The sequence below is a fragment of the Oncorhynchus tshawytscha genome, linkage group LG02 (assembly GCF_018296145.1).
Source record: "Oncorhynchus tshawytscha isolate Ot180627B linkage group LG02, Otsh_v2.0, whole genome shotgun sequence".
NCBI lineage: Eukaryota > Metazoa > Chordata > Actinopteri > Salmoniformes > Salmonidae > Oncorhynchus > Oncorhynchus tshawytscha.
Genome location: NC_056430.1, coordinates 58,089,798 through 58,117,678, shown reverse-complemented (window position 1 = coordinate 58,117,678; position 27,881 = coordinate 58,089,798). Strand labels below are relative to the sequence as shown.

The 27,881-nt window shown below is 40.1% G+C and overlaps 1 protein-coding gene across 2 annotated transcripts; it reads left to right on the top strand.

Moving 5' to 3' along the window:
* Positions 1-203: 203 nt before the first annotated feature.
* On the top strand, positions 204-27,261 carry aars2 (alanyl-tRNA synthetase 2, mitochondrial (putative)). 2 transcript variants are annotated; one of them, XM_024443882.2, is made up of 22 exons: positions 204-489; positions 913-1,101; positions 1,179-1,324; positions 1,429-1,620; positions 2,317-2,461; positions 4,148-4,293; positions 7,891-7,999; positions 8,079-8,117; positions 8,331-8,445; positions 8,575-8,702; positions 9,445-9,589; positions 9,815-9,984; positions 10,188-10,301; positions 11,245-11,385; positions 14,711-14,848; positions 15,065-15,168; positions 15,537-15,645; positions 16,110-16,235; positions 20,774-20,884; positions 21,135-21,218; positions 21,490-21,603; positions 26,018-27,261. In XM_024443882.2, exons 1-22 carry the CDS (start codon positions 235-237, stop codon positions 26,189-26,191), a joined length of 2,994 nt encoding a protein of 997 aa, XP_024299650.1. In that variant the 5' UTR covers positions 204-234; the 3' UTR covers positions 26,192-27,261. The 2 variants fall into 2 exon arrangements, with proteins under 2 accessions (XP_024299650.1, XP_024299640.1); XM_024443872.2 differs by having other exon boundaries at positions 8,575-8,711.
* Positions 27,262-27,881: the final 620 nt, after the last annotated feature.

Sequence of the window (27,881 nt, the reverse complement as noted above, 5' to 3'; positions counted from 1 at the left end):
CACAGGAAAGAGTCAGAGAAATTGGATTGGACTGTGACTGAATGAGGGGGGTGGGTTTTGCTTGTTGATGCGTCTGTCTATTTTTGTATTTGGTATGATATCGTTTCCCCCTTTTTTCGGCAATATGTTTGGTATTTTCTCGTTCAACAGCCCGTCCAGTTGGTGGCGGTAATGCCCCATTAACATTTGATGCCAACCGCAGTTAAACTCCACCGAAGAAGAAGAGCTGCCAACATGGCGGCGCACATGAGACGCTTGACACATTGGTACAGAGCAGTGATAAACAATAATTTAACATCACTTTCAAGCGTCAGAGGATATTTATCAAGGTCATATTCTCAGGTTCAAACAGACTTTTCGTCTAATCGTGTGCGGCGTACGTTCACAGATTTTTTTCATGAACTCTACCAACACATAATTGTGCCATCCTCCCCTGTTCGTCCGCGGGGAGACCCGAGTCTCCTGTTTGTCAACGCAGGCATGAACCAGGTAAATTGAACAATCATCGGTCGGTTTTCACATGAAGTATTAGCTATATTATCGAATACAGTAGACACTAATTTGATTATTGGCAAAGGGGCTATAGCGAAGAAAGCTAGCCTCATGCATGACACTGGAGATTTGACACCTCTGACAGTTCTGTTGCTCTATGGGTGTACAGTCCCGCGTGAACAACAGCATTGGCGAGTGTAGACAATACATAGACCTACTAGCTAGCTATCTAAAGGCAATTCCAGTCAAATGCAGATTTGTGTCTTGTTGACTTGTTGATTTTTTTTGCGTAAAAGTGAAAAGTTGTGTATACATACCATACCTTAGGCCATGCATCAAATGCCTTCATAGCTTTTTTGGGGTGCTTCAACTTCACTGGCTCTGAGTTGGAATGACGCCTCTCTTCTCCTCTTCACTTAGTTCAAGCCTATTTTCCTTGGAGCAGCAGACCCGCGCAGTGAAATGGCCACATACCGGCGGGTGGTGAATAGTCAGAAGTGTGTCCGGGCTGGGGGTAAACACAACGACCTGGAAGATGTTGGTCGAGATGTCTACCACCACACCTTCTTTGAGATGTTAGGAAACTGGTCCTTTGGCGATTACTTCAAGGTGTGTGACATACATGTAGCTGTGATCTATGATGCCATAGCAGTTTAAAAGGCAGGTTTAAAAGTGTCTCTGTGCAGGAGGAAGCGTGCATCATGGCTTGGCGTCTACTCACAGAGGAGTACAGGATTCCTCCAGAACGCCTCTACGTCTCATACTTTGCCGGTGATGCCACCTCTGGTTTGCCAGCAGATGAGGAAACACGCCACATCTGGCTAAGCATGGGGTATGAAAGCCATAGTTTCCTCTCCAAGATAATAACAACTTCCTGACTCATTTGTGTTTTGATCCTTTGCCGTTCTCTTTTTTGGTTGATGTTTTTGTTTGTAGAGTGCCCTCTGATCACCTCCTGCCATTTGGGATGAAGGACAACTTTTGGGAGATGGGGGAGATTGGCCCCTGTGGCCCCTGCACAGAGATCCACTATGACCACATTGGGGGCCGTAACGCAGCATCGCTGGTCAATGCAGACAGTCCTGATGTGGTCGAGATTTGGAACCTGGTCTTCATGCAATACAACAGGTGCTATACCTACTACCAGGGGCTTATAGTTTGGTTTTTAATTAACCATACTATATACTATTTAGAACATGCTGTTTAGTATAAAAATGTTGCAGTAAGCAACAAATATCAACATTCTAGACTCATTCATAGGATTGCATCATCTAATGCACAACTGCGTTGTTTCCCACCGTGTGTACATTTTGGTACAACTCATCCTCATTACTGAATATAAATAGTGTACAGTGAATTCATACTAAATGAAAAGCTTAAATTAGTTTGACTTCCTGGCATTTAAAACATAATACATTTTTGTAATGTAACATACTATAAAACTTTATGTTTTTGCATACCCAATCGATGTACTATTTAGAATGCAAGTTTGGGTATTCGGACAAGCCCACTTGCGAACTCATTTCGTTTTTATTTCAGCCAAGGTCTCATGTATCAAAGATAAACAAACACAAGCACTTTTGGCACACACAGCTAGCTAGTTAGGAACAATTTCTGCTAATGCTCATGCACTCTAACCTTGGCAGAGGATGTTAGCAAGACGATAACATCTTTACATTATTATGTGATGAAAATATATTCCATCTGGAGTTCACTCTACTATGGACTGTTATACTTTTTCCATGACTGAATCAAATTACTAGGGTGGATTGTGTGTCTGTGTTTACAAGCCTATGTCTGACTCCTTGCGTTTGGCTGTTCCAGAGAGGCAGATCACAGCTTACGGTCACTCCCCCAGTTCAGCGTGGACACTGGCATGGGTCTGGAGCGACTGGTGACCGTTCTCCAAGGACAACGCTCCAACTACGACACTGACCTCTTTACCCCTCTGCTGTCTGCTATACAACAGGTAAGTTTAGTTTGTTTACAGATAATTAGGTACAATAAGATAGAGGATTGAAGAAAAACATTTAAGAAATTAAACAAAATACATGTGAAGGAAGAGAAGCAGACATTTTATTTAACCTTTATTTGATCTGGAAGTCATACTGAGATCAAGGTATCTTTTACAGATGAGTCCTGAATTACATAAATTACAGAAAATACACACATCAAAATCTAAATACAAAATGCAAGCAGAAAGAAAAACACGGCCATAAAAAACGAACACATTAATGAGTAGTACGATCCTTAATCAGCTTTGTGAATTGCCCCCAAAAAGCACCATAACATAAAATGTAAGAACATTTAGAAGATTGTTCCACAGATAAGGTGCAAGGAAACAACTAAAAGCTGATTTACCTAACTCAGTATAGACCAAAGGACCGTGGGGGACAATAGCATACGCAACATTATCATCGGCATACAAGTGCAGGTTACAGTTATTTACAGATAAAGTTGATATTGTTCATGTAAAAAGTACAGGACCCAGAATCAACCCCTGCAGGAAATATCCAGGACACCCTATTTAATGCCATCTGTAGATATAAATTGAGTTCTATGTGTCTAGAAATTATTATATATTACCAGTCAAAAGTTTTGACACACCTACTTGTTCCAGGGTTTTTCCTTATTTGGACTATTTTATACAATGTAGAATAATAGTGAAGACATCACAACTATGAAATAACACATATGGAATCATGTAGTAACCAAAAAAGTGTTAAACAAATCAAAATATATTTTATATTTGATATTCTTCAAAGTAGCCACCCTTTGCCTTGATGACAGCTTTGCATGCTTTTGGCATTCACTCAACCACCAGCTTCACCTGGTGCAGAAGCCGGATGTGGAGGTCCTGGGCTGGCGTGGTTACAAGTGATCTGTGGTTGTGAGGCCAGTTGGAAGTACTGCCAAATTCTCTAAAATGACATTGAAGACGACTTATGGTAGAGAAATTATCAATCAATTATATGGCAACAGCTCTGGTGGACATTTCTGCAGTCAGCATGCCAACAGCATACCAATTGCATGCTCCCTCAAAACATCTGTGGCATTGTGTTCTGTGACAAAACTGCACATTTTAGAGTGGACTTTTTTGTCCCCAGCACAAGGCACACATGTGTAATGATCATGCTGTTTAATCAGCTTCTTGATATGCCACACTTGTCAGGTGGATAGATTTACCTTGGCAAAGCAGAAATGCTCACTAACAGGGATATAAATACATTTGTGCACCAAATTTGAGAGAAATAAGTTTTTTGTGCATATGGACACTTCCGGGATATTTTATTTCAGCTCATGAAACATTGGACCAACACTTTACATGTTGGGTTTATATTTTTGTTCAGTATAGAATACATTTCAAAGATAAGAAGGATCTTAGCTGAGAATTAATCAAGATTATATTTTTGGCAAGAAAGATAATGAACTAAACCTTCCCTACATAGGTAAATTTGTATCTGATTGTCCAAATTATGTGTCATAATTAATTTCACAATGAACTGCTATGGCTCTGTTGCTCCCACGGGATTAAATGAATGTTCACTGACGTCTATATCTTTCTTACAGGAGAGTATTAGTGCCAAATGATTTGTCTGTTTTGTAGTTTGGTTTGTTTCTTTTTCTCATTTAGTTATCATCTAAATCCATCTAGCGCTCCAATTGCCCTGAGTATAGAGGGAGGACTGGAGAGGCGGATGTGGGCAAAGTGGACATGGCATACCGCGTCGTTGCTGACCACGTGCGCACCCTGTCTGTCTGCATTGCTGACGGAGTCTACCCGGGCATGTCTGGGGCCGAGTGAGTCAAACTGCTGTTAGTCTCTTGCTGCACCATGCTCCGATTATGGCTGATGCACAACAGGCAATCTGAAAAATGCCAGACTTACTAAGCATTTCCACTTCATTGAGGAAGGGAATGATAACACCTAAAGGTATTTAAAAAAAAACGGTAGTCAACACTAGAACAGCCTGGCCTTTGAGCCTATAAGTACCCGCTAGAGAACGTTGAGTGTTACTAGGCATCCCGGAGTCCCCTTTAACATCAGATGCATATCAACCCGCAAGGTGCCCAAATATAAGCACCAACGGGTGATAAATAGAGCATAAACAGTTGTGAAGCATGAATAAATATTCATGGGAATATATCCATGTAAAAAAATATAACAACTGTTATTTGTTTAGATAGAGTCAAGGATATGCTTAGTGTAATTCTACAAAGTTTGAGTGAGAAATATGCTATTGGAATAATATACAGTTGGTTGTGTTTATAAAGGCCTTAGGCAACATTAGAATACTAAAACACAATTATTTCAAAGAACATAATAGCATTTTCCCTTGTTTATTTTACTCTAGGCTATAAGTTAAAACTAAAAACCACTAGTTCAAGTCCATCACAAAGAAGTCCTTTTATAATTTCATTTTGGCAGATTAAAAGAAACATTGTGTAAAATAAGAAAATGTATTTAGAAAAAAAACAACCGAATATCATATTTTTATTATGTTACTAGTGTTGTGACGTTGTATTGATTGTGACGACTGCTGTTCATCGAATTATTAACTGTTTATAATTACGTGATTAAATTCATCAGGTCATCATTAACTCAGTAACCTGGGGCACCATGGGAAAGTTTGTTTTTATTGAGTTTCCATTTCCCAAATTAACTCAAAAGAATATCAATATAGAATTTACAACAGTTGCTAATTAATCGATTTCCTCTACAGTCTCATCCTGAACGTTGCATAATCCAGGAATCTGCACAAACCCGAGTCCCACTAAATGAGTCCTTACCACACCAATTGAGATGATTATTTATTGATAATATACTGATAATATAAGATACACAAACACACAGTCTAGGCTATTGATTAGAACTTAGTACAATGAAATAGGTCCCTAGCGGTCCAACACAATATGACACACAAAATGGGAATATAGAAAGAGAGAGTGCACGAGAGAAAAGCACACTTGGATACATTTGTAAACTATGCTTACTTTACCCCTAACACCTTGCCCCGAACTACAGCTCTTATGGGTCAGAATATAATGATGTAGTTATCTCCTCGTGGACCGAGTTCCGACTTCCCCTCTGATGGCGACACTTCTGTTGTTACCGGGTGTAAGTCTCTGATTGTCCACACGATGTCAGTGTCCTTGCTCTTAATGGTCTGTTTCCTCGCGCTTGTTCTGTAAGAGGGTCTTGTGAGGACGATCAGCCGTGTAGATGGTTCCAGCGTGGGAATGAAAGCAGTGTAGGCGCACGATTCATTGGAGAGAATAACTGGGTGGTCCTGCTTGAATTCACCTTAGATACAGATACAGTTACTCAACCGTAGCATCCGTCTTTATGGCAAATTCTCTGGGGCGTCACTAGTTACGAGTCAAGGTCTGAATTTGACTCAGATCCAATTTAGACAACTAACTTCACATTTCATCTTTAAAAAAACATTCTCTTTGAAATGAACATTTTCCACACAACGTACAGTATGCAAACATCAGGTACATATTATGAAAACTCTTCAAGTTACAATGTTTTTGTTATAACGTCGTCATTTAATAACATAACAAAAATTACATTAATTTTCATATTCCACCACCATTTTGGCTGACGAAACATATTGTCCCCAAGTCCATTTATTGCATGTGACTGTTCTGAGGTTATTTCTCCATAGGCCCATCATACATTCCATTCCTCCACACTGAGAGGACAAAGGGATTTTGTCTGCTGCCTTAAGATTTACAATGGGTGTGAGGTGGGAAAAAAAACCCACCTCCATATCTCTTGATTTCTCTTGATCTCTCCCCCAGAGAGATGTCTCTGTAGGATTGTGGTCCACAGTAACCTGATCCGAACAGGCCAGTAGAAACTGCAGAATATGCTCTTTCTTATAGAAATCAAAATGTTTTACCTGCATGTGACTGACGGAGGATTTGATAGTGATGTTCCTTGCCCTGCGTCTGTCAATTACAAGATGTGCCTATCTCTTCATGTACAATTTGACAACTGATAGTATTGTCACTCATCAGACTATTGTCAATTGAATCTTGTCTATAGGCTTACTGTTATCATGTGTTAAATGAGTTTCGGTATAGTTTGTGTAGTTTCGGTGGGCAGGCTGAGTGGCATCATTTATTTTCCCTCGCTCATCATCTTGGATAGAGTCAAGGATATGTTTAGCATTATTCTGAAGGCCTGCTGCAACACGTAGCATGTTATCATTTCCCTTACAATAAATGTGATTCACAATAGAGTTATAGTTAATAAAATGTAAAAGAGAATGGTATCAACCCACAAGGTGCACGGGGAAATTATTAACATGAGCGCCAACACTGATAAATAGACATAATACAAACTCATCATTACACTATTGTTGTTCTAAATGAACTCAACTACGTAACCCTCCTTATCATTCAATTAGGACTATTTTAAATTTGACCGTGGAGTAATGTACACAGTTATTACCCATTCATCCATTTGTCATTCAGTGGGCTGGCATCGTTTGCTTCCCTTCGCTCGTCAACTCAGATAGTCAAGGATATGTTTTGCCTTATTCTAAAGGCCTACTGCAACACATAGCATGTTTTTGTTTTCCCTTACAATAAGTTTGAATAATTATAGTAAATAGTAAATATAAATAAAGTAAATAAAACAGTCCCATAACAGCTTATTTTTACAAAGTAGAACTTCAAAGAGAATGATATCAACCCATAAGGCGTGGTCAAATTATTTGCCTTAAACATGAGCGCCAACGCTGATAAATAGGCATAACACAAACTCATCATTACAGTATTGTCTTTCTAATTTAAATCAACCTCTTCACCCTCATTATCATTCAGTTTGGCCTAATTTAAATTCCATTGTGAAGTAAGGTGAACAATTATTGCCCATTCATCCATTTGTCATTCATTCAGTGAGGAGAGAGAGAGAGAGACACGTCAGTGCCTGGCTGTGTACCAACGTCCTACAGCGCATTGTTTCGGCGGGTTATGTTGGGTGTGAATAGGTGTGAACAAAACAGGAAACAAAGTCTCTAAAGGCCGTTTCTGATTTCAAAATTCGGACAAATGACCAATGTAAAATACAAATATTTAGGATAAGTCAGGGAGTAGCAGGACTTACTTTTTCCGGGGGGTATTTTATTTATAAAATCAAACGTCAGTGGCTAATGGCGTATGGCGGTTCTAGAGTTAAAGGTTAAATTAACTGAGAGTAATATTTCAATCTAAAATTAACATATCTCAATCCCAAAGATTGAGAAAGAAGATTGACATGGTAAAATTAGTTTGGGATTGAGACATAGCTGAATCTACAAAATAGACTGTGGGAGGTCTGAACACATCTAACAATTGTAATTTTCATTCTCTTTCAATTAATATGTTTGTGTGTGCCTGCTGCAGATTGGTTTTACGCCGTATCCTCCGGCGAGCTGTGAGGTTCAGCACTGAGGTACTGCAGGCCCCTGAGGGAGCGCTGGCAAGCCTGGTACCCACCGTTGCCCACATCCTGGTGAGTTGGGCTGTGATATCAGACTTGTGACCTTTGTCATCATGGTCTTGATCCTCTATCATCCACATCTTTTCTACAGGGTGATGCTTATCCCGAACTGCATAAAGAGTCAGATAGGGTAAGTTAATTACCATGAAATTAGAGAAATTACATCAACACGTTTAATGATGGTTATACACCAGGAAGTAAAGTTCTTCCAAATAAAATAAAGTCTTGCATATACAAACTTCCTGACATTTCGACACAGCCATTCACTTGACACACTTTCTCAGATGAGTGGCAAGGAAGGTATAGTGATAAACTACTAAGATCTATTTGATTTATTTTTCAGATCATGGATATAATCAATGAAAACGAGGCCCAATTCCTGTCCTCTCTGAAGCAGGGGCGCAGAGTGATTGACAGGACACTCCAGAGATTGGAGAACAATGACACTCTATTCCCAGGTCAGCTTCAGTACTAGGATACAGTATTGGGATAGGGTATGGTTTGTAATAGGGTATTTGTGGTATACATTTTTGGGCCAATTTATTTCAATAGTCAATCCTTTGTGTGTGTGTGTGCTTATCTCCTAGTGTCTGTTGCCTGGTCTCTGCATCGTAACCTGGGCTTTCCTCTGGATCTCATTGGACTAATGCTGGAGGAGCAGGGCTTGAGTGTTGACCAACGGGCCCTTGATGTGTTGGCCATTGAAAATGAAAATGTAACTACAGTCAGTGCTTTTCCTCTCCTTTTCTATACATGAAGCCAATATTGCTAGTCTAATCTAGCTTAATGAAGCTGCATAGCAAAATACCAAAAAGTAAATGTCCAATGTTTCCAGATTTCTATGAAATATCACATGTAATTAATTACCCTGTGTGAAATAGTTTCCCTTCCAAAAATTGGTAATTAAGTATTTCTGTGTTTGAATGGCGGGGACATACCCCAACAACAGTATGGTGGGCGTATAACGGTCATTAAAAATATTCATGTGAGGAGACCGCTGATTGATGAGCCAACATGACTTCATGTGCTATGAGGATATTGCAAGCATTTTTGAAACAGCCTGTTTGAGATTCAACTTTGAGGTGGAGTTCTTGTGTCTTTTCTCTAATTTATGCTTTGGCCACACATGGGACGAGTCAAAAACAATATTTGGGTATGAGTTGAATGTGAGATTTTCACTGGACAGTTGCTTCAAACATGACACTTTTATGATTTTATCATATATTAGTTTGTTCCTTTACTCAACACTGAATTATTTAATGAGTACCGTGCTACATTTTACATTAAAAGCTTGAATTACTTCTTAATAAAAAAATATTTATGGTTTTAAACTATTGAAACTAAATGTGGCCATCCAGCTTTTTCCGCAACCCTTGCAGATAAGTATCTTTTCAGTATCTTTTTACTGAAAATGATCCACCCCATTCCATGGCTGTCTCTCCTCTCCCCACCACCAGCTTAGGTGTCAGGTGCAGACCTCTGTTGGGGATACGCTGGTCCATCTGGATCTGCACAGCCTAGCCCAGCTGCAGAGTGGAGAAGTTCCCCACACAGACGACTCCCCCAAGTACCACTACAGCTTGGCACAGGATGGCAAATATGGTATAGATGAGTTCTCGAGATTATAAACAACATGCTCACTCACAAATACAGTAATTAGTCTAAAACGGTTGGGTGCTGGATCCTCGCTAGTAAAATCCTTAGAGAATGAGTTAGACAGCACTCCAAAGGATAATCTTCAGTGAATATATTATATTCAGGTCAATTATCCTTTGTTTTGCTGTCCAATTTATTCTCTCTGAAAGGAGCCCTGTGTCTTTTCTCCAGTGTTCCAGCCCTGCCATGCTACCGTGCAGGCCCTGTACTGTGGACAGACTCTTGTCTCGGAGGTGTCCGGGGGCCAGAGGTGTGGTGTGGTGCTTGACCGGACATGTTTCTATGCAGAGCAAGGGGGGCAGTCCCATGACCAGGGCTACTTCATCAGAGATGGACTACCGGTCAGCATTAGCTACACCTTTTTTAGGACACCATGTTTAAGTACACTGTGTCATAACGTGTGTCTGTGAGCTGCTTGTTAGGGATGTACCTGAAAATGTAGGGTCCATACATTGAATGTTTCTGATGTCAACTTTGAACATTGAATCATTCAATTGATAGTACATTTACTAGCCTAGTTGGGATGGTGTGTGTGTTCCCTCAGGATGTCCTGTACCCTGTTGAGGCTGTGCAGCTTGCTGGGGGATATGTGGTTCATCAGGTCACTGCTGCTGAAGTGCTGAGAAAAGGGGACCAGGTCCAGCTCTACCTGGATGAGGTATAGCATTTTCTACAGGTTGACCCTTAGCTTACACAATGGACCTTATTTACACAGCAGTCATGATCATTTGAAATCCAGGCTAGTCGGGTCGTAGGAAGAAAAAGTGTTATTTTGAAGTCTATGGAAAGTAGTGGTGAAACTATCCTCACATTCAACATTTAAATTAACAAAAAAGTCATAAATCAACAGAGTATCTATAGTCACACTGTATTTGACTGCCAACCCTGTTTAAACATATGTTGGTTACCATGGACCAGGGGTGTCAAACTCATTCCATGGAGGGCCTAGTGTTTGCTGTTTTTTGTTTTTTCCTTTCAATTAAGCCCTAGACAACCATGTGTGGGGAGTTCCTTACTAATTAGTAACCTTAATTCATAAATCAAGTACAAGGGAGGAGCGAAAACCTGCAGACACTCGGCCCTTTGAGGAATGTGTTTGACACATGCCATAGACAAACGCAGTATAGCTTATAAAAAAAAATATTTATTCATAAGGCTTCTGCAACAAATTAACTGTGGGTGTGTGTGTTATTTGTGAGATGTGCTCTTTAAAGCTATTTGTGAGATGTGCTCTTTAAAGCTATTTTGGCAAAAACTGGTTGAATCAATGTTGTTTTCCACATCATTTCAACCAAAAAATACAATGTGAGGATGTTGAATCAATGTGGAAAACTGATTGGATTTACAAAGTCATAAACGTACAGGAATTTAGTATTTTTTTCACCGAACTTTTAACCTAAATCCAATGACAGGGGGACATTTTTGGTTGATTTCACGTTGAATTCACATGAACGTAAATCAAAACTAGACGTTGAACTGAAGTCTGTGCCCAGTGGGATGTTTGTGACGTATACTTTGTCATAAATATGATTATGTTAATGACATATTACATGTCATAATTGAATTTGCTAATAAGAAAATGAATGTTTATTCACATCCAGCCACAGAGACTAGCCTGCATGGTCAAGCACACCGCCACACACGTCCTCAACTTCGCCCTCCGTCAGCTGCTGGGTTCTTCTGTGGAGCAAAGAGGCAGTCATGTCGCTGCAGACCGCCTACGCTTTGACTTCAGCGTCAAGGTATACAGTATGATCCGTGAATTTCATCATCTGTCGTTGTCCAACAATTCAATTATATACATTTTCAGTAACTTTATTTTGATTTATTATTACTATTTCATCCTTCCACAAAATATAGTCCCAACACAAATCTAGGGTTGCTACCCAAGCCGGCTGGTCGTTCGTTCTATCGATTCGGTTGCCAGAGACGCGACCCAGTCATTAAATCTTTGGTCTCCAACTATGGACTCGACCCAGTCGTTTGTTCTAAATGTTCTGTTGCCATGATGGCTGGCAACATTCTTATCCCTTGCATGCTAGCTAGCCTACTTTGGCTAACACAGTCACGTCAAACAATGGAGCCAGAATAATAGCAAAGTAGCTGCATTTTCTTATGTTTAAGCTGTTTTCTAGTTATTTATTTTGGGGGAGGGAATACATCCATAACACTGATGTGCAATTTCACCTGTAGAACATTTGCTCTCTTGCCAGGCCATTGTTCAGAAGAGCCAACTACACAGCTAACACAATCACTTCAAACTGAAGTTGGAATGACAGAAAAATAGCTGCATCTCGTGTTTTTTATTGACATTTCTTTGTATACAGTATATCCATAAAAACTATGCTGATTCATGATTTAGACTGGCTGAGAAAAGCTGCCAGCCGGTCTGTCTCGTCCCGACTCCCGACACGTTCATTACCATAGGACAGCTAGAGATCGAATTTCAATATTGAAACAATGTTGCAAATGTCAGAGAGGCAGATTATTACTAATCTCCTGTTGAAAACCGAATGCTATTCTAAAAGAAATGGGAGATAATCTCTAGATGCTTTGTACAGTGCTTTCGGAAAGTGTTCAGATCCCTTGATTCTTTCCATATTTTGTTACCTTTCAGCCTTATTCTAAAATTGATATATTTTTTAAATCGTCGGCAATCTACGCACAATAACCCATAATGACAAAGCGAAAACAAGTTTTTAGATATTTTAGCAAATGTATTATAATATCAAAAGTAGAAATACCTTTTACATAAGAATTCAGACGCTATGCTATGACACTCTAAATTGAGCTCAGGTGCATCTTGTTTCCATTGATCATCCTTGAGATGTTTCAACAACTTGATTGGAGTCCACCTGTGGTAAAATCAATTAATTGGACATGATTTGGAAAGGCACACACCTGTCTATAAGGTCCCACAGTTGACCGGGCATGTCAGAGCAAAAACCAAGCCACTAGGTCATAGGAATTGTCCGTAAAGCTCCAAGACAGGATTGTGTCGAGGCACAGATCTGGGGAAGGGTATGAAAAACATGTCTGTAGCATTTAAGGTCCCCAAGAACACAGTGGCCTCTATCATTCTTAAATAGAAGAAGTTTGGAACCACCAAGACTCTTCCTAGAGCTGGCCACCCGGCCAAACTGAGCAATCGGGGGAGAATGGCCTTGGTCACTGAGGTGACCAAGAACCCGATGGTCACTCTGACAGAGCTCCAGGAGTGGCTTCATAACAAGTCTCTGAATGTCCTTGGCCCAGACATGAACCTGATTGAACATCTCTAGAGAGACCTGAAAACATGGTGCAGCAACTTTCCCCATGCAACCTGACAGAGCTTGAGAGGATCTGCGAAGAAGAATGGGAGAATCTCCCCAAATACAGGTGTGCCAAGCTTGTAGCATCATACCCAAAAAGACTTGAGGCTGTCATTTCTGCCAAAGGTGCTTCAACAAAGTACTGAGTAAAGGATCTGAATACTTATGTAAGTGTGATATTTTAGTTTTTTATTTAAAAAAATCTGAAACAAACTCTAAAATCCTGTTTTTGCTTTGTCATTATGGGGTTGTGTGTAGATTGCTGAAAAAACAACAACAATTTAATAAATTTTAGAATAAGGCTGTAACCTAACAAAATGTGGAAAAGATCAAGGGGTCTGAATACTTTCCGAAGGCACTGTAGATCTAGTATATACTGTACATTGCCTGGCTGAGCTGATGAGACAGTGCTTTGTGTAGTCAGATGGAACAGAGTAAATAGGCATTTCGTCATATATTTAGCCTGTGGTAACTTGTGGGATAGACACCAGCTGGAATGCGGTTTTAACCAAATATTATCTAGGATTAGACCCATACGTTGTATAATAACACTGTAATAGTAATAATATCTTGAATATATAAGGCCCCTGTAGCCTATTTTTATAAACATGGATGACTTAAATGTTGTTTTTATAAAACACACAAAAAAACAATAACCAAGCCAATTAAGTATTTTTTTAATTGAATTGATTGTTTGCACAGCCTACATAGTCTGTGTTAGATTTTTTTTAATACTCATCGTAGAAATTAGATTTGACAGTTTTGCTTGTCATAAAAAACTTCAGCAACTGATGATTTTGTGAACGCTTTCCATGTTCAATTTTAAAGCCGGGCAAAGTATGAGGTGATAGCATCACTGAAATCACTGCTGCTGTGGTCAGGCTATGGTAGGCCCTGTGGTACCTGGCCCTCCCTTCCAGTTGCATTGCCGGGAATTATTTGTTGTTGTACTTCATCCTCCTCAAAATACTTATTATGAATTTCACAGAAATGATACAGCTAACAACATGCCATAATTAGTGTGTTTATTGTGTCAATGTGACAGTCATTGCGTTTAAGCAAACACCTCCATCTCCCCTTCAGTCGACCAAAAGCCCTCTACAGTCATGCGAGAACTACTGAACCTCTCACTACAGTTGGTCTTTTATTATACTCTATAGAGGCAACAAGTTGTGCAGAAATAGCCAGGCATCATTTTACTCACCTTGTTGCGTGCTTTTGGATGAGTATGCTGAGAAACATATCCAACCTCTAACTCTTGATTCATCCTTAAAATCCGCTGGCCTCTGGCTTTGTTGTGTGAGCCTCCTGTGTCAGTTTAGGCAGATAGTTTGCTGCTTACATCCTTCACTATATGCATAATGGTCCCGACATTTCAACAATACTGTTGATTCAAGCAAATCATAAGAGAAAGTAAAAATTCTTGTAAATTGGTCTCCATGTTTAAGCTAGTGGGGTTTTAATGGCGACAGTCCCAGAATTCCCAAAAACATTCTGATACATAAAAAATAAAATACATTGTGAAACCCAAACGTATTCTGTGGAATTCTTCCAAGCGCACCAGAGAACAGCACCAGGGTAACAAATTTCATGTGACTACGCCCTTAGAGTCATCACATCCGTTATGAATAATGTGAAGTTATATACATTGCCAAAGTCCAGTAGATAATCAAAAAAAACTCACTTTTGTATAGAAGCATGAAAATGCTTTTTTGGATGTAATAATAATCATTGATTTTTGGTGGTCACTCTGTAGGGATCATTGAGTATTCCCCAGCTCCAGGAGATTGAGAGGAGCATCCACAACATTATCACAGAGAATAAAGCGGTGTACATAGAGGAGGTTCCCCTGGCCCGGGCTAAAGACATCCCAGGTCTAAGGACTGTGGATGAGGTAACTGTGTGTTGATTCGGGGACTCTCCTACCCAGATTAAAAGGAATAATGTTGATAATAATTGTGTTTTGTAAAGTGTTCAATTCTCTTAGCAACATAATACATTAACAATGTATAAGTGTCAACCCAATGGTTGCAATTTGTAAGTGCAAGATATACTGCATAATAGTGTGTTGGCATTGGAGGATTCCTGAATCCTCTGTAATTCTTCCTAGGTGTACCCTGATCCGGTGAGAGTGGTGTCCGTGGCAGTTCCCGTAGCAGACCTGTATGATTCTCAGACGGACAGATGGACGTCAGTGGAGCTCTGCTGTGGGACGTAAGTTTTGTCTGTCTGTCTCACTCAATCACTCTTTCTCCCTCTCTATGATAGATTCAAAAGGCATTTTTAAATGTAGGACTTAACATTACTTGTTATTTACCATAAGATATTATGAAATGACAATATGCACAGCCTCACCTTTCGGGCTGTGAGGATGTGGCAAATTGTTCTATATACTGTAAAGGGGCCAAAATGAGAAGAGACAGTAGAATGTATACGTTTTATCATGGGTTAAGGATAGAAACGGTTCATATATTTGGAGGAGTAGATTTGACAATTCCTATAGTTGTGAACAGTGCTAAATATTTTATGTTCATTGGCTGTTTCTAAAGGGCTACTAGACCAAGCGGTTTTCTCTTTTTCAGGCATTTACTGACGACCGGGGAGATCGGGGATTTGGTTATCATTTCCGAGAGGCAGATGGTTAAAGGGATCAGCCGCATCGTGGCAGTCACTGGAGACGACGCCAGAGAGGTGTGTTATATAAAAGCAAGAAGGCATAAAACTAAATAGGTCGTGTCTTATTGTGAATATGCCAGAGGTGCATAGTAGCGGACTATATAATCACGTCACTTTATCCCATGTATTCTCGTGTTTTACAACACCAGTTAGTCCCTCGCTCAAGACTTTTGTGTTGCTGATTCAGTATTAATTTTGTACATTTTCCTATTTAGGATGTCATGTATCACTGATCTTTTAAAAAACACTCCATGATCAAATATGCATCGGATTGTTGGAGGCATGGGCTTGTGGGAGTTTGCACCATATTTCTTAAAGCAGTCATTTCCTTTCAAATTAGTGAAGGGGAGTGAATAAGTGCACACTTTGGAGGAAGGAGAGATAATTGGGACGTAGCCCAAGTTGAGAGTTTTACAGAATCACAAGTAGCTTTCAACGAGATTCATTCTGATATTTGTCGTTGTTTTGTTGGCTCACAGGCTCGAGAGGCGGGTCAGGTCCTGACCCAGGAAGTGGAGTCTTTGTCAGCACGTCTTGCAACGGTCGCCAGCCCCTCCCTCGCACATGCCAACCGGCTGGCCAAAGAAGTGGGCATACTGACAGATGTATGTATGCTTTTCCACTCCCTCCCTACTGACCTAACTGATGGTCATTAGACAGACAATATTGAAAATGCTCCAAAAGGCAATTTCAGACAGTATTAAATTATTGCCTAAGTGTTTGAATAGCTGAGAACATGGGACCTGCATTTTTTACATTTTAGTTATTTGTAACAGTATTTTTATTGGAATTTCACCATTTTCACCCATATTAAGAGATACAACAACAGAGACAAAGCACACAGAACAAAAACAAGAAAAACAGCACCCGCTTACACATCTACACGCATATATATACACATACATACATACACACATACATATACCCATGCATATACACACACATACGCATAAATACGCGCACGCACATACACACATACACACCCATACATACACACACATACATATACCCATGCATATACACACACATACGCATAAATACGCGCACGCACATACACACATACACACCCATACATACACATACATACACACACATACATATACCCATTCATATACACACACATACGCATAAATACGCGCACGCACATACACACATACACATCCATACATACGTACACCATTTTCCTCTTCCCGCTCGGTGCTTCTCTCACCCCATCACCATCATTGCGTCTCTCAATACATACATTTTAAACAAACTTACAAACAGAAATTAAACTAAAAAGCTCAGTTTAAACCAAGAGGTTAGGTTCCACACATGGAACGTACAGTGTAGTTCTGAAATACATAGATCCCCGCCATTCTAAGAGAATCCTTGCAACATAATAGCTGATACCTCAGGTTCTAGGTAATTTAGATAAGGTTCCCATACTTTGTAGAACTGGTCTGTTTTAGAATGCAATGTACATGTCAGATATTCCAGAGGCACCCATTCAAATAGTATCTTATGCCAATCTTTAATAGAAGGAACCTTATCACTAATCCACTGTAAAAGGATGTTTTTCCTCGCTGCGAAGGTAAGGATGTTGTAAAGACTCCTTTTACCCACAAAAGTAACATGCCTACTAGGGAAACCTAGTAGGCATGGAGACCTAGTAGGCATGTAGGGAGACCTAGACAGTAAAGAAACTGGGTTCAATTCTAGATTAACCCCTAGGATCTTTTCAATTTCTTGCAGAACACCAGACCAGTATCTTTGTATTTTGGTACATGACCATAAACAATGTGTTAGAGTGCCTGTATCAGTTTTGCATTTAAGACTCTGAGGGGAAGAGGAAGTGGGGCTAAAAGCATGTCTGCGATTTAGGGATATATGCAATCTGTGTATTATTCTTAATTGGATTGCTCTAGTACGGTTACATATAGATATTGTTTTTGCATATCTCCAAATGTCCTCCCACATCTCTTCGTCAATATAGTAACAGACAATTCTTTCTCCCACACTTGTTTCACCCTCTGTGTGTTGACAGCAGAAAAGGACCTTAAAGTATCATAAAACAGACTTACAGACATTTTCCTTTGTGGGGAAAAAAATCATTATTTCAATGACAGACACATCAGGGTTACCAATTAAGGTGGTGCTCTTCAGAATATAATGTCTTACTTGTAGGAAGAGGAAAAAGAGTCGATATTGGGAGTCGATATTTCTCGACCATCTGCTCAAATGACAACAAAATCTTATCAGCAAATAAGTCATTTAGCCTGCGTATGCCCTTATTAAGCCATAAGTTAAAGCCAGCAACCCTGGACTGAAATCTGGGTTGTTAAGAATTGGGGTAAGAGCAGAGGTTAGTTTGGACCTTCCCATGAAGCGTTGAACTGACCTCCATACTTTGAGAGTGTTAAGTGTAACAGGATTATTGCAGTGATCTTCTACAGACTTGAAACTTCTGAAAAATAAAAGATCCTGTAAGGGGTATTTTGAAAGAGAAGTCTCAATGTCTAACCAAATAGAGGAGTCATCATTTGTGATCCAGTCAGAAATATAACAAAGGTGGGCACACCATTGATAGAACCTGATATTGGGCAGGTCCAAGCCGCCCATAGAACTTGGCAGCTGCAATATTGACATCTTAAGTCTTGGCTTGCGTTTACTCCATATAAAGGAACTTAGCCATCCATTTACATCCTTTATTACCTTATTGGAGAGTAATACTGGGATCATTTGGATTGGGTAAAGTAGTCTAGGTAAAATGTTCATTTTCAAGAGGGATATTCTACCCAACCAAGAAATCGGGAGAGAGTTCCAGCGCTCCAGATCCTGTCTTATTGTATCAAACAAAGGAACAAAATTGGCTTTGTACATTAGCTGGAATTTAGGAGTTACAAATATACCCAGATACATGAAACCTGAGGGAGACCATTTAAAAGGGAAGGGGGAGAAGTATTAGGTACCAAGTGGCTACCAAGTGGCATAGCCTCTGACTTATTAAGGTTAATCTTGTAGCCTGAGAATTCGCTGAATAATTCAATAATATTAATAAGAGATGTAATTGAAGTCTCGGGACTAGAGATGAATATCAGGACATCATCAGCATACAAGCTTATTTTATGAGCAGCCCCTGTATAGCAGGCGTTACCCTGATGGCCTCGGCCAGTGGTTCCATAACGAGTGCAAAGAGGAGGGGGGATAAAGGACAGCCCTGTCTGGTACCTCTGTGTATAGAGAAGCTATTTGACCTTAGCCCATTAGTAAGGACAGCAGCCTGAGGATCATCATATAAACTTTCACCCATTTTATAAAGTTGTTTATTTTGTATTAAGTTGTTTACCAAATTTATTTAGAGCAAATAATAGGTAAGACCACTCCACACGATCAAATGCTTTCTCAGCATCTAGGGAGAGCACAAGACCATCCACAGCACTTTGTTGGTAGGCTTGAATTACATTAAGAAGCCGCCTGACATTGTTGCATGACTTACAGCCCCTAATGAAGCCAATTTGGTCTCCTTTCACAATTAGTGGCAGTGAGTCCTCTAATCTTGTGGCTAGAATTTTAGAAAGCAATTTTCTATCCACATTCAGAAGGGAAATTGGTCTGTACGAGGAACAAGACTCTGGACATTTTCCCTTTTTGAGAATAAGTGAAATGTTGGCTTCTCTCAGCATTTGAGGGAGTTGGTCATTTGAAAATGAGTGGTTAAACATATCACGTAATGGCTCAAGGATCAGGCCATGGAACTCTTTATAGAACTCACTACAAAACCCGTCTGGTCCTGGTGCCTTACCATTTTGCAGGTTCTTAATTGCGAACATTATCTCTTCCTTGGTAATAGGGGCATTAAGGAGGGAGATAGTAGGGAGCTCAATCTTACAAAATAGGGTTAATTTGGGTGCATCCTTTGGCAGTTCTGAGGCATAAAGGTTTGTATAAAGTTTCTTAAATGAGTCACTTATCAATTTATTTTCATATAAATGATTACCATCAGAATCAGTAATAGTAGCAATTGACTGAGAGTCAGCCCTCTTTTCAGCTAGGTATGCCAAGTACTTTCCTGGCTTATCGCCATGTTCATATAGCTTTTGCCTGACAAATCTCATTTTCTTTTCAGCGTCCTGTGTTACGAGAGAGTCTAACGTTGATCTAATGACTGATATTTCCTTTAATAGGGCAGGAGTGGGCGTTTTAATGTAGTCCTTCTCTTTAGTTCCTAATTCACCCTCTAACATTTTTGCTTTTCCCGCTTTTTCCGTCTCTTAGTAGCTGTGTATGACATAATCAGACCCCTGGCATACGCTTTACAGGTCTCCCAAAGGAGCGAGTGGTTATCTGTTGATTGAGAGTTAATAGAGAAAAATGCTTTAAACTCTGTAATAAAATATGATGTGAATGTATGGTCTTTAAGAATGGTTGTGTTCAACCTCCAATGTCTTGACCGATTGAATGCCCCGTTGAGTTTTATGTCCAGGATCACCTCAGCATGATCAGATATGACTATGCTTCCTATCCTAGCGGATAAAACAGACTGCAAAGACGTCCTGGGCATAAAAAAAAAATCTATTCTAGTCTGACATCCATGAGGTGCAGAGAAAAAAGTGAACTCTCTGTTGGAGGGATGAAAAGCTCTCCAGACATCCGCATACCCCAGATCATCACAAATAGCTTTTTGTGACTTAGCTTGAGGAGAGAGTGAAGCTATACCACTGGGAAACTTATCAATAAGGGGGTTCAACAAGCAGTTAAAATCTCCTCCAACCACTGCAGTGTCCGAGTTTAATTCTGAAAAGTCTAGAAATACCTTGGTGAGGAAATCAGGGGGGTGAGCAGGGGGGGAAGTAAATATTCATTATGGAAATGTTCTGCCCTAAATTTTAGTTATTGACATAGCCTTGTTCTGTTCAATGTTCTCCACCTATATAGTACTCTAAATACCCCAATTCATGTTGTTAAGTTCAAAAGAATACAAGATAAAAACTCCTTACACCATTCAAACCAATGATGGTTCGAAACTTTAAAGGTCATTTACTCAGAATCATCTTTTTGCAGATATAACCTTATAGTCCCAAGCTACCACATTACTTTAAATAGTTAGAATTAAATGTGAATATGACACAAATGCTTAGGCCTTATTTGTGTTTTGTCCCAGGCAGTGGATTGCACTCCTATACCACAGTGGAAGCGGAGGGAGCTTCAAACTCGCCTCAAAGGTCTACAGAGGACAACCAACACAAGCATAAGGAAACTGGAGACCAAAGAGGTATCACAAGCACACAACCCCATTGTCCTTTCAAACATGTATTAAATCCCCCACAATAACTATTTCATGTGACAAGTAAAAATACATGAAAATGATCTAACTTTTTGTATGCAGGAAGACACATGAGTCACAACAGCATTATAAAACAATCACAATAGTTAATGCATGATAATTACTGCATGATAAACCATTATACTAATTGTACTTTTAACTACTTTCTCTTTCTTACTTACTTTTGTTCCATTTTCAGGCTGCTGTGAAAGCCCAATCACTATTCATAAAGAATAGCAACAAGAATATTGTAGTGGACACTGTGGACACAGACTCTATATCAGTATGTTTTTCATCTGAATTTCTGATGAGGCTCAGTAGTTGTTTAACATCCACAATTAGATCATTTTGCCCCATATAAAACTAATGCATCAGTTTTCACAGCGAGTGAGTTACTGTATTTTATCAATCACTTTCAGTGCAACCATCGTTTTTTTGGAAACACCTTAGATTCTAATGATGCACTTAAAGTGGGATCTAATAATGAACTTACCGTTACTAAGGCTCTGGGAAACTGAGCCTCGATGTAGTTGATCCCATTGCTCTCATTGTAGGTGCTGATGAAGACAGTGAACCAATACAGTGACAGAGCCCCAGGGACCCTGATCATGCTACTCTCCCACCAGCAGCCATCGGGGAAGGTCCTGTGTGCGTGCCAAGTGCCCAAGGTATAGGGTCTAGCTCTTACATCACTGTATTTACTGATATGGCATTTTCTCTCAATAGGTCAAGGGTGGGGGGGACTAAATACATAAAGCGCTTTCATTTCTTAATGGTAATAAAAAGATAGGTGAGAGTGGGGTAAGTTGTGCCAAAGGGTTAGTTGAACAACCCCTTGTTTCTAGGAAACCATGCACAAAATTAATAGTGTGACCAAATATTTAGGGAGAGGTCATTATTTCATGGAGTCTGTGATGGAAGAAAACACATGGGAAAAGTAGTAAGCAAGTTCGGTCCAAAAACCTGATTTTCACAAAGTCAAATTTATTTATTTGATAGGTTTCATGATTATTTTATCTAAACCAAAGTAGATTGTTTTAAGACTGTTTTGTACATCAGTTGGGGTCTCTATAAGCTGTAATATGAGGTCCTAACCCTAGCATGAAAGTGCATCCTTGTAGCTCTATGGGCTAATATAGTCAAAATGATTGCTTTGTGGGTAATTGATCTAATGGCTAATCAATATACAGTGGGGCAAAAAGTATTTAGTCAGCCACCAATTGTGCAAGTTCCCCCACTTAAAAAGATGAGAGGCCTGTAATTTTCATCATAGGTACACTTCAACTATGACAGACAAAATTAGAAAAAAAATCCAGAAAATCACATTGTAGGATTTTTTATGAATTTATTTGCAAATGATGGTGGAAAATAAGTATTTGGTCAAAAACAAAAGTTTATCTCAATACTTTGTTATATACCCTTTGTTGGCAATGACAGAGGTCAAACGTTTTCTGTAAGTCTTCACAAGGTTTTCACACACTGTTGCTGGTATTTTGGCCCATTCCTCCATGCAGATCTCCTCTAGAGCAGTGATGTTTTGGGGCTGTTACTGGGAAACACGGACTTTCAACTCCCTCCAAAGATTTTCTATGGGGTTGAGATCTGGAGACTGGCTAGGCCACTCCAGGACCTTGAAATGCTTCTTACGAAGCCACTCCTTCGTTGCACAGGCAGTGTGTTTGGGATCATTGTCATGCTGAAAGACCCAACCACGTTTCATCTTCAATGCCCAACCACGTTTCATCTTCAATGCCCTTGCTGATGGAAGGAGGTTTTCACTCAAAATCTCACAATACCTGGCCCCATTCATTCTTTCCTTTACACGGATCAGTCGTCCTGGTCCCTTTGCAGAAAAACAGCCCCAAAGCATGATATTTCCACCCCCATGCTTCACAGTAGGTATGGTGTTCTTTGGATGCAACTCAGCATTCTTTGTCCTCCAAACACGACAAGTTGAGTTTTTACCAAAAAGTTATATTTTTGGTTTCATCTGACCATATGACTTTCTCCCAATCTTCTTCTGGATCATCCAAATGCTCTCTAGCAAACTTCAGACGGGCCTGGACATGTACTGGCTTAAGCAGGGGGACACGTCTGGCACTGCAGGATTTGAGTCCCTGGCGGCGTAGTGTGTTACTGATGGTAGGCTTTGTTACTTTGGTCCCAGCTCTCTGCAGGTCATTCACTAGGTCCCCCCATGTGGTTCTGGGATTTTTGCTCACCGTTCTTGTGATCATTTTGACCCCACGGGGTGAGATCTTGCGTGGAGCCCCAGATCGAGGGAGATTATCAGTGGTCTTGTATGTCTTCCATTTTCTAATAATTGCTCCACAAGTTGATTTCTTCAAACCAAGCTGCTTACCTATTGCAGATTCAGTCTTTCCAGCCTGGTGCAGGTCTACAATTTTGTTTCTGGTGTCCTTTGACAGCTCTTTGGTCTTGGCCATAGTGGAGTTTGGAGTGTGACTGTTTGAGGTTGTGGACAGGTGTCTTTTATACTGATAAGTTCAAACAGGTGCCATTAATACAGGTAACAAGTGGAGGACAGAGGAGCCTCTTAAAGAAGAAGTTACAGGTCTGTGAGAGCCAGAAATCTTGCTTGTTTGTAGGTGACCAAATACTTATTTTCCACCATAATTTGCAAATAAATTCATTAAAAATCCTACAATGTGATTTTCTGGATTTTTTTTCTCATTTTGTCTGTCATAGTTGAAGTGTACCTATTATGAAAATTACAGGCCTCTCTCATCTTTTTAAGTGGGGGAACTTGCACAATTGGTGGCTGACTAAATACTTTTTTGCCCCACTATACCTCAAATTATGATTACATTTTGGCAGTTTTTTTTTCATAATATGCATAATATTTTGAAGACAGCTCGCGTTCGTGTGATTAGTCAAGTTCAAATGATGAGAAATGCCTTCCTCAGTTGGATTCGCCCCCCTCTAGGCCACAATTTAAGTATTTTCTTCCCAGGTGTAATGCAGGGCATTATCGCTGGGATATGAGGTTACACCAGGACCTGAGTCTATGTTAAAAGTGCAAAGTTTTAGAAATGTGTCCCTATGCTCAATTTACCCCATAATCAAGGTAAGTTGTGCCAAGAGACCACTTTTTTTGGACAACTATGTTTTCAAAACTGTTATGTTTACATGAATTCTGATTATTTTCAGGGATGATCAACATCCTGAAATATTTGTAGATATCTATGTTAGAAATAATAGTATATTTCCTTTGATATAGTGATCCTGAATGTAAATAATGTCTCAACATACCCCACTCTCACCTACAATGCATTTGGAAAAGTATTCAGACCCCTTGACTTTTTCCACATTTTGTTACGCTACAGCCTTGTTCTAAAATGGATTAAACTATTTATTTTCCTCATCAATCTAAACACAATGCCCCATAAAGATAAAGCAAAAACAGTTTGTTTCTTTATTTTAGCAAAAATAAATAAAATAAATTAGCATAAGTATTCAGACCCTTTGCTTGGAGAATTTAAATTGTGCCTAGGGGCATCCTGTTTCCATTGATCCTCCTTGAGATGTTTCTACAACTAGATTGGAGTTCAGTTCACCTGTGGTAAATTCAATTGATTGGACATGATTTGGAAAGGTACACACCTGTCTAAATAAGGTCCCACAGTTGACGATGTATGTCAGCAAAAACCAAACCATGAGGTCGAAGGAATTGTCCGTAGAGCTCCGAGACAGGATTGTGTCGAGGCACAGATCTGGGGAAGAGTACCAAAACATTCCTGCAGCATTGAAGGTCCCCAAGAACCCACTGGCCTCCATCATGTTTAAATGGAAGAAGTTTGGAACCACCAAGACTCTTCCTAGAGCTGGCCGCCTGGTCAATCTGAGCAATCGGGGGAGAAGGGCCTTGGTCAAGGATGTGACCAAGAACCAGATGGTGACTTTGACAGAGCTCCAGAGTTCCTCTGTGGCGATGGGAGAATCTTCCAGAAGGACAACCATCTCTGCAGCACTCTACCAATCAGGTCTTTATGGTAGAGTGGCCATACGGAAGCCACTCCTCAGTAAAAAGCACATGACAGCCCGCTTGGAGTTTGCCAAAAGGCACCTAAAGGGCTCTCAGACCATGAGAAACAAGATTCTCTAGTCTGATGAAACCAAGATTGAACTCTTTGGCCTGAATTCCAAGCGTCACGTATGGAAGAAACCTGGCACCATCCCTACGGTGAAGCATGGTGGTGGCAGCATAATGCTGTGGGATGTTTTTCAGCGGCAGGGACTGGGAGACTAGTCAGTCTCAAGGGAAAGATGAACAGAGCAAAGTACAGAGAGATCCTTGATCAAAACCTGCTCCAGATCACTCAGAAGCTCAGCCTGGGGCGAAGGTTCGCCTTCCAACAGGACAATGACCCTAAGCACACAGCCAAGACAACGCAGTAGTGGCTTCGGGACAAGTCTCTGAATGTCCTTGAGAGGCCTAGCCAGAGCTAGGACTTGAATCCGATCGAACGTCTCTGGAGAGACCTGAAAATAGCTGTGAAGCAATGCTCCCCATCCAACCTGACAGAGCTAGAGAGGATCTCCGGAGAAGAATCTGACAAACTCCCCAAATACAGGTGTGCCACGCTTGTAACGTCATACCCAAGAAGACTCGAGGCTGTATTCGCTGCCAAAGGTGCTTCAACAAAGTACAGAGTAAAGGGTCTGAATACTTATGAAATGTAATATTTAATTTTCTAAAAACCTGTTTTTGCTTTGTCATTATGGGGTATTGTGTGTAGATTGATGAGGGGGAAAAAAACAATTTAATCCATTTTAGAATAAGGCTGTAACGTAACAAAATGTGGAAAATGTCAAGGGGTCTGAATACTTTTTGAATGCACCTTATGAAAATAATCTTGAATAATAGTTTTTTTGTTTTTGATTTTACTGTCGCCTTATATGAAACATTTGATCTCAAATCCAAAAATGCTGCAGTATAGAGCCAAATTAAAACATGGAGCTTCACTGTCCAAATACATGTGTATATTCACACACTCTTTACCCACCTGTTCTCTCTCTCCATCACACCAACACTCACTCCTGATCTTTGTCTCTCCATAGGGCTTTAGTGCTCTCTCTGCCAGTGACTGGGCCCTGACAGTGTGTGCCCGCCTGGGAGGGAACGCAGGTGGCTCTGCCACTGTGGCAAAGGGCACAGGGAGTGGGGCCAACCTCACTGAGGCACTCAGGTGTGCTGAAGAGTATGCACAGGACAAGACCCAAAACGGATGCTAAGTACAAACGTCCAGGGATCACAAGCCCACATTTACCATAGGGTGTAGGCAAAATACACCTCTGTTCAATGGAAAAGTTCTCCAACTGCCACATGGCGGGTTGATGACAAAAGTACATATTACAGCATACTACAGGTTGGAAGAACCTACCATTTTGGGGGGGGAGGAATGACTGTGAGAAGTTCAGTTCGGGTGACTTTTAAAAGGACAGCCTATTGAAATGAAATGATACTGACATCTAAGATATAGTTTCCCCTGTTGTAGCTATAAATAAATAGACTGAGGGTTACCCATCTGCATTCACCCCATTGGGCTAATCATTAGCTAGATCACAAACTCTAAACATTATCTTGTTGCTAGTTAGCAACATATTGATGATTTGAATGTCCCACTGGCACCTATCCAAGGATCATGTACTGTGAATACCTCCTGCCCCATGGTACGTTTAGCCCTGGTCTTTCCTATGCATTCAACACCATTGGCGAGTGCCAACGGGCATAAACCATGCCTCTGCTAAAAACTCTGGTTCTAAAATGGTGCAGTTCACAAATTTTGGGGATTTGAGAAATACGTTGAGTAAAAAAATTAGAACGCTCTGTGATCCTCCTCTTTTAACAGTGGCCATCAAAAATGATTTAAAATGTGTGTTTTCCAGCAACTACATTAAGAATGTTGTAGGCCACAATGACTTGGCATGCATGTTTTTCTCCATGTTGTTCTCCACTGCAATTTGAAAGCACTTTGAGAGGGATTTTCTTTTCTCTCATAGAATGCGACGGCCCAATTTAACCCCTGCTCCTATTTATTATGGATGGAAGTGTCTGGAATTTCTGTCAGGACTCAGTATGTACATGTGTATGATAAGCATTATGAATAGGTAGTCAAGACAGTGTTTGGAGATTTGTATTGTGCTTCTGTCCTAAGATTGTGGAGAATAAGGAAAGTCTAGTTTGTCCTGCGATGTACTGAATGCCAGCCTTGTAATAATTAACAATTTATGAGTGTAAGGATTATGCATATTCCAGTTGTCTACTTTCTTTGTTTTAGAAGGAATAAAGACATTTGAGGTCATTTATTATTGTACAATTTTCACAAATGATTCACTTGATAACCTTGAGTAACTCAAAGCTCACATTTTTACAATAGGTATTATTGTATATTTAAATTGTTAATGACTGACCACCAGAATCCAAATAGATCAGGTTTGCAATGAATAACTTCAATCAGACCCCCTCTCACCCGTAGAGGGGGAAGGCAATAATTGGTGGGGATTAACAACTCATGCCCTGTTGTTAATCAAGGGAGAAGATCCAGGCCTGTGCTCTCCAAATTCACCAAATAATGTGCTTTGTCTCAACAGACCCTTTGTCTACTTACAACCTCAAATTAAAATAGATTTTTTTTGGCGAGGGTTGTATCATTTGATTTACATAACATGCCTACCACTTTGAAGATGCAAAATATTTTTGATTGTGAAACAAACAAATAAGACAAAAAAACTTGAATACTTGAGCATGCATAACTATTCACCCTCCCAAAGTCAATACTTTGAAGAGCCACCTTTTGCAGCAATTACAGCTGCAAGTCTCTTGGGGTATGTCTCTATAAGCTTGGCACATCTAGCCGCTGGGATTTTTGCCCATTCTTCAAGGCAAAACTGCTCCAGCTCCTTCAAGTTGGATGGGTTCCAC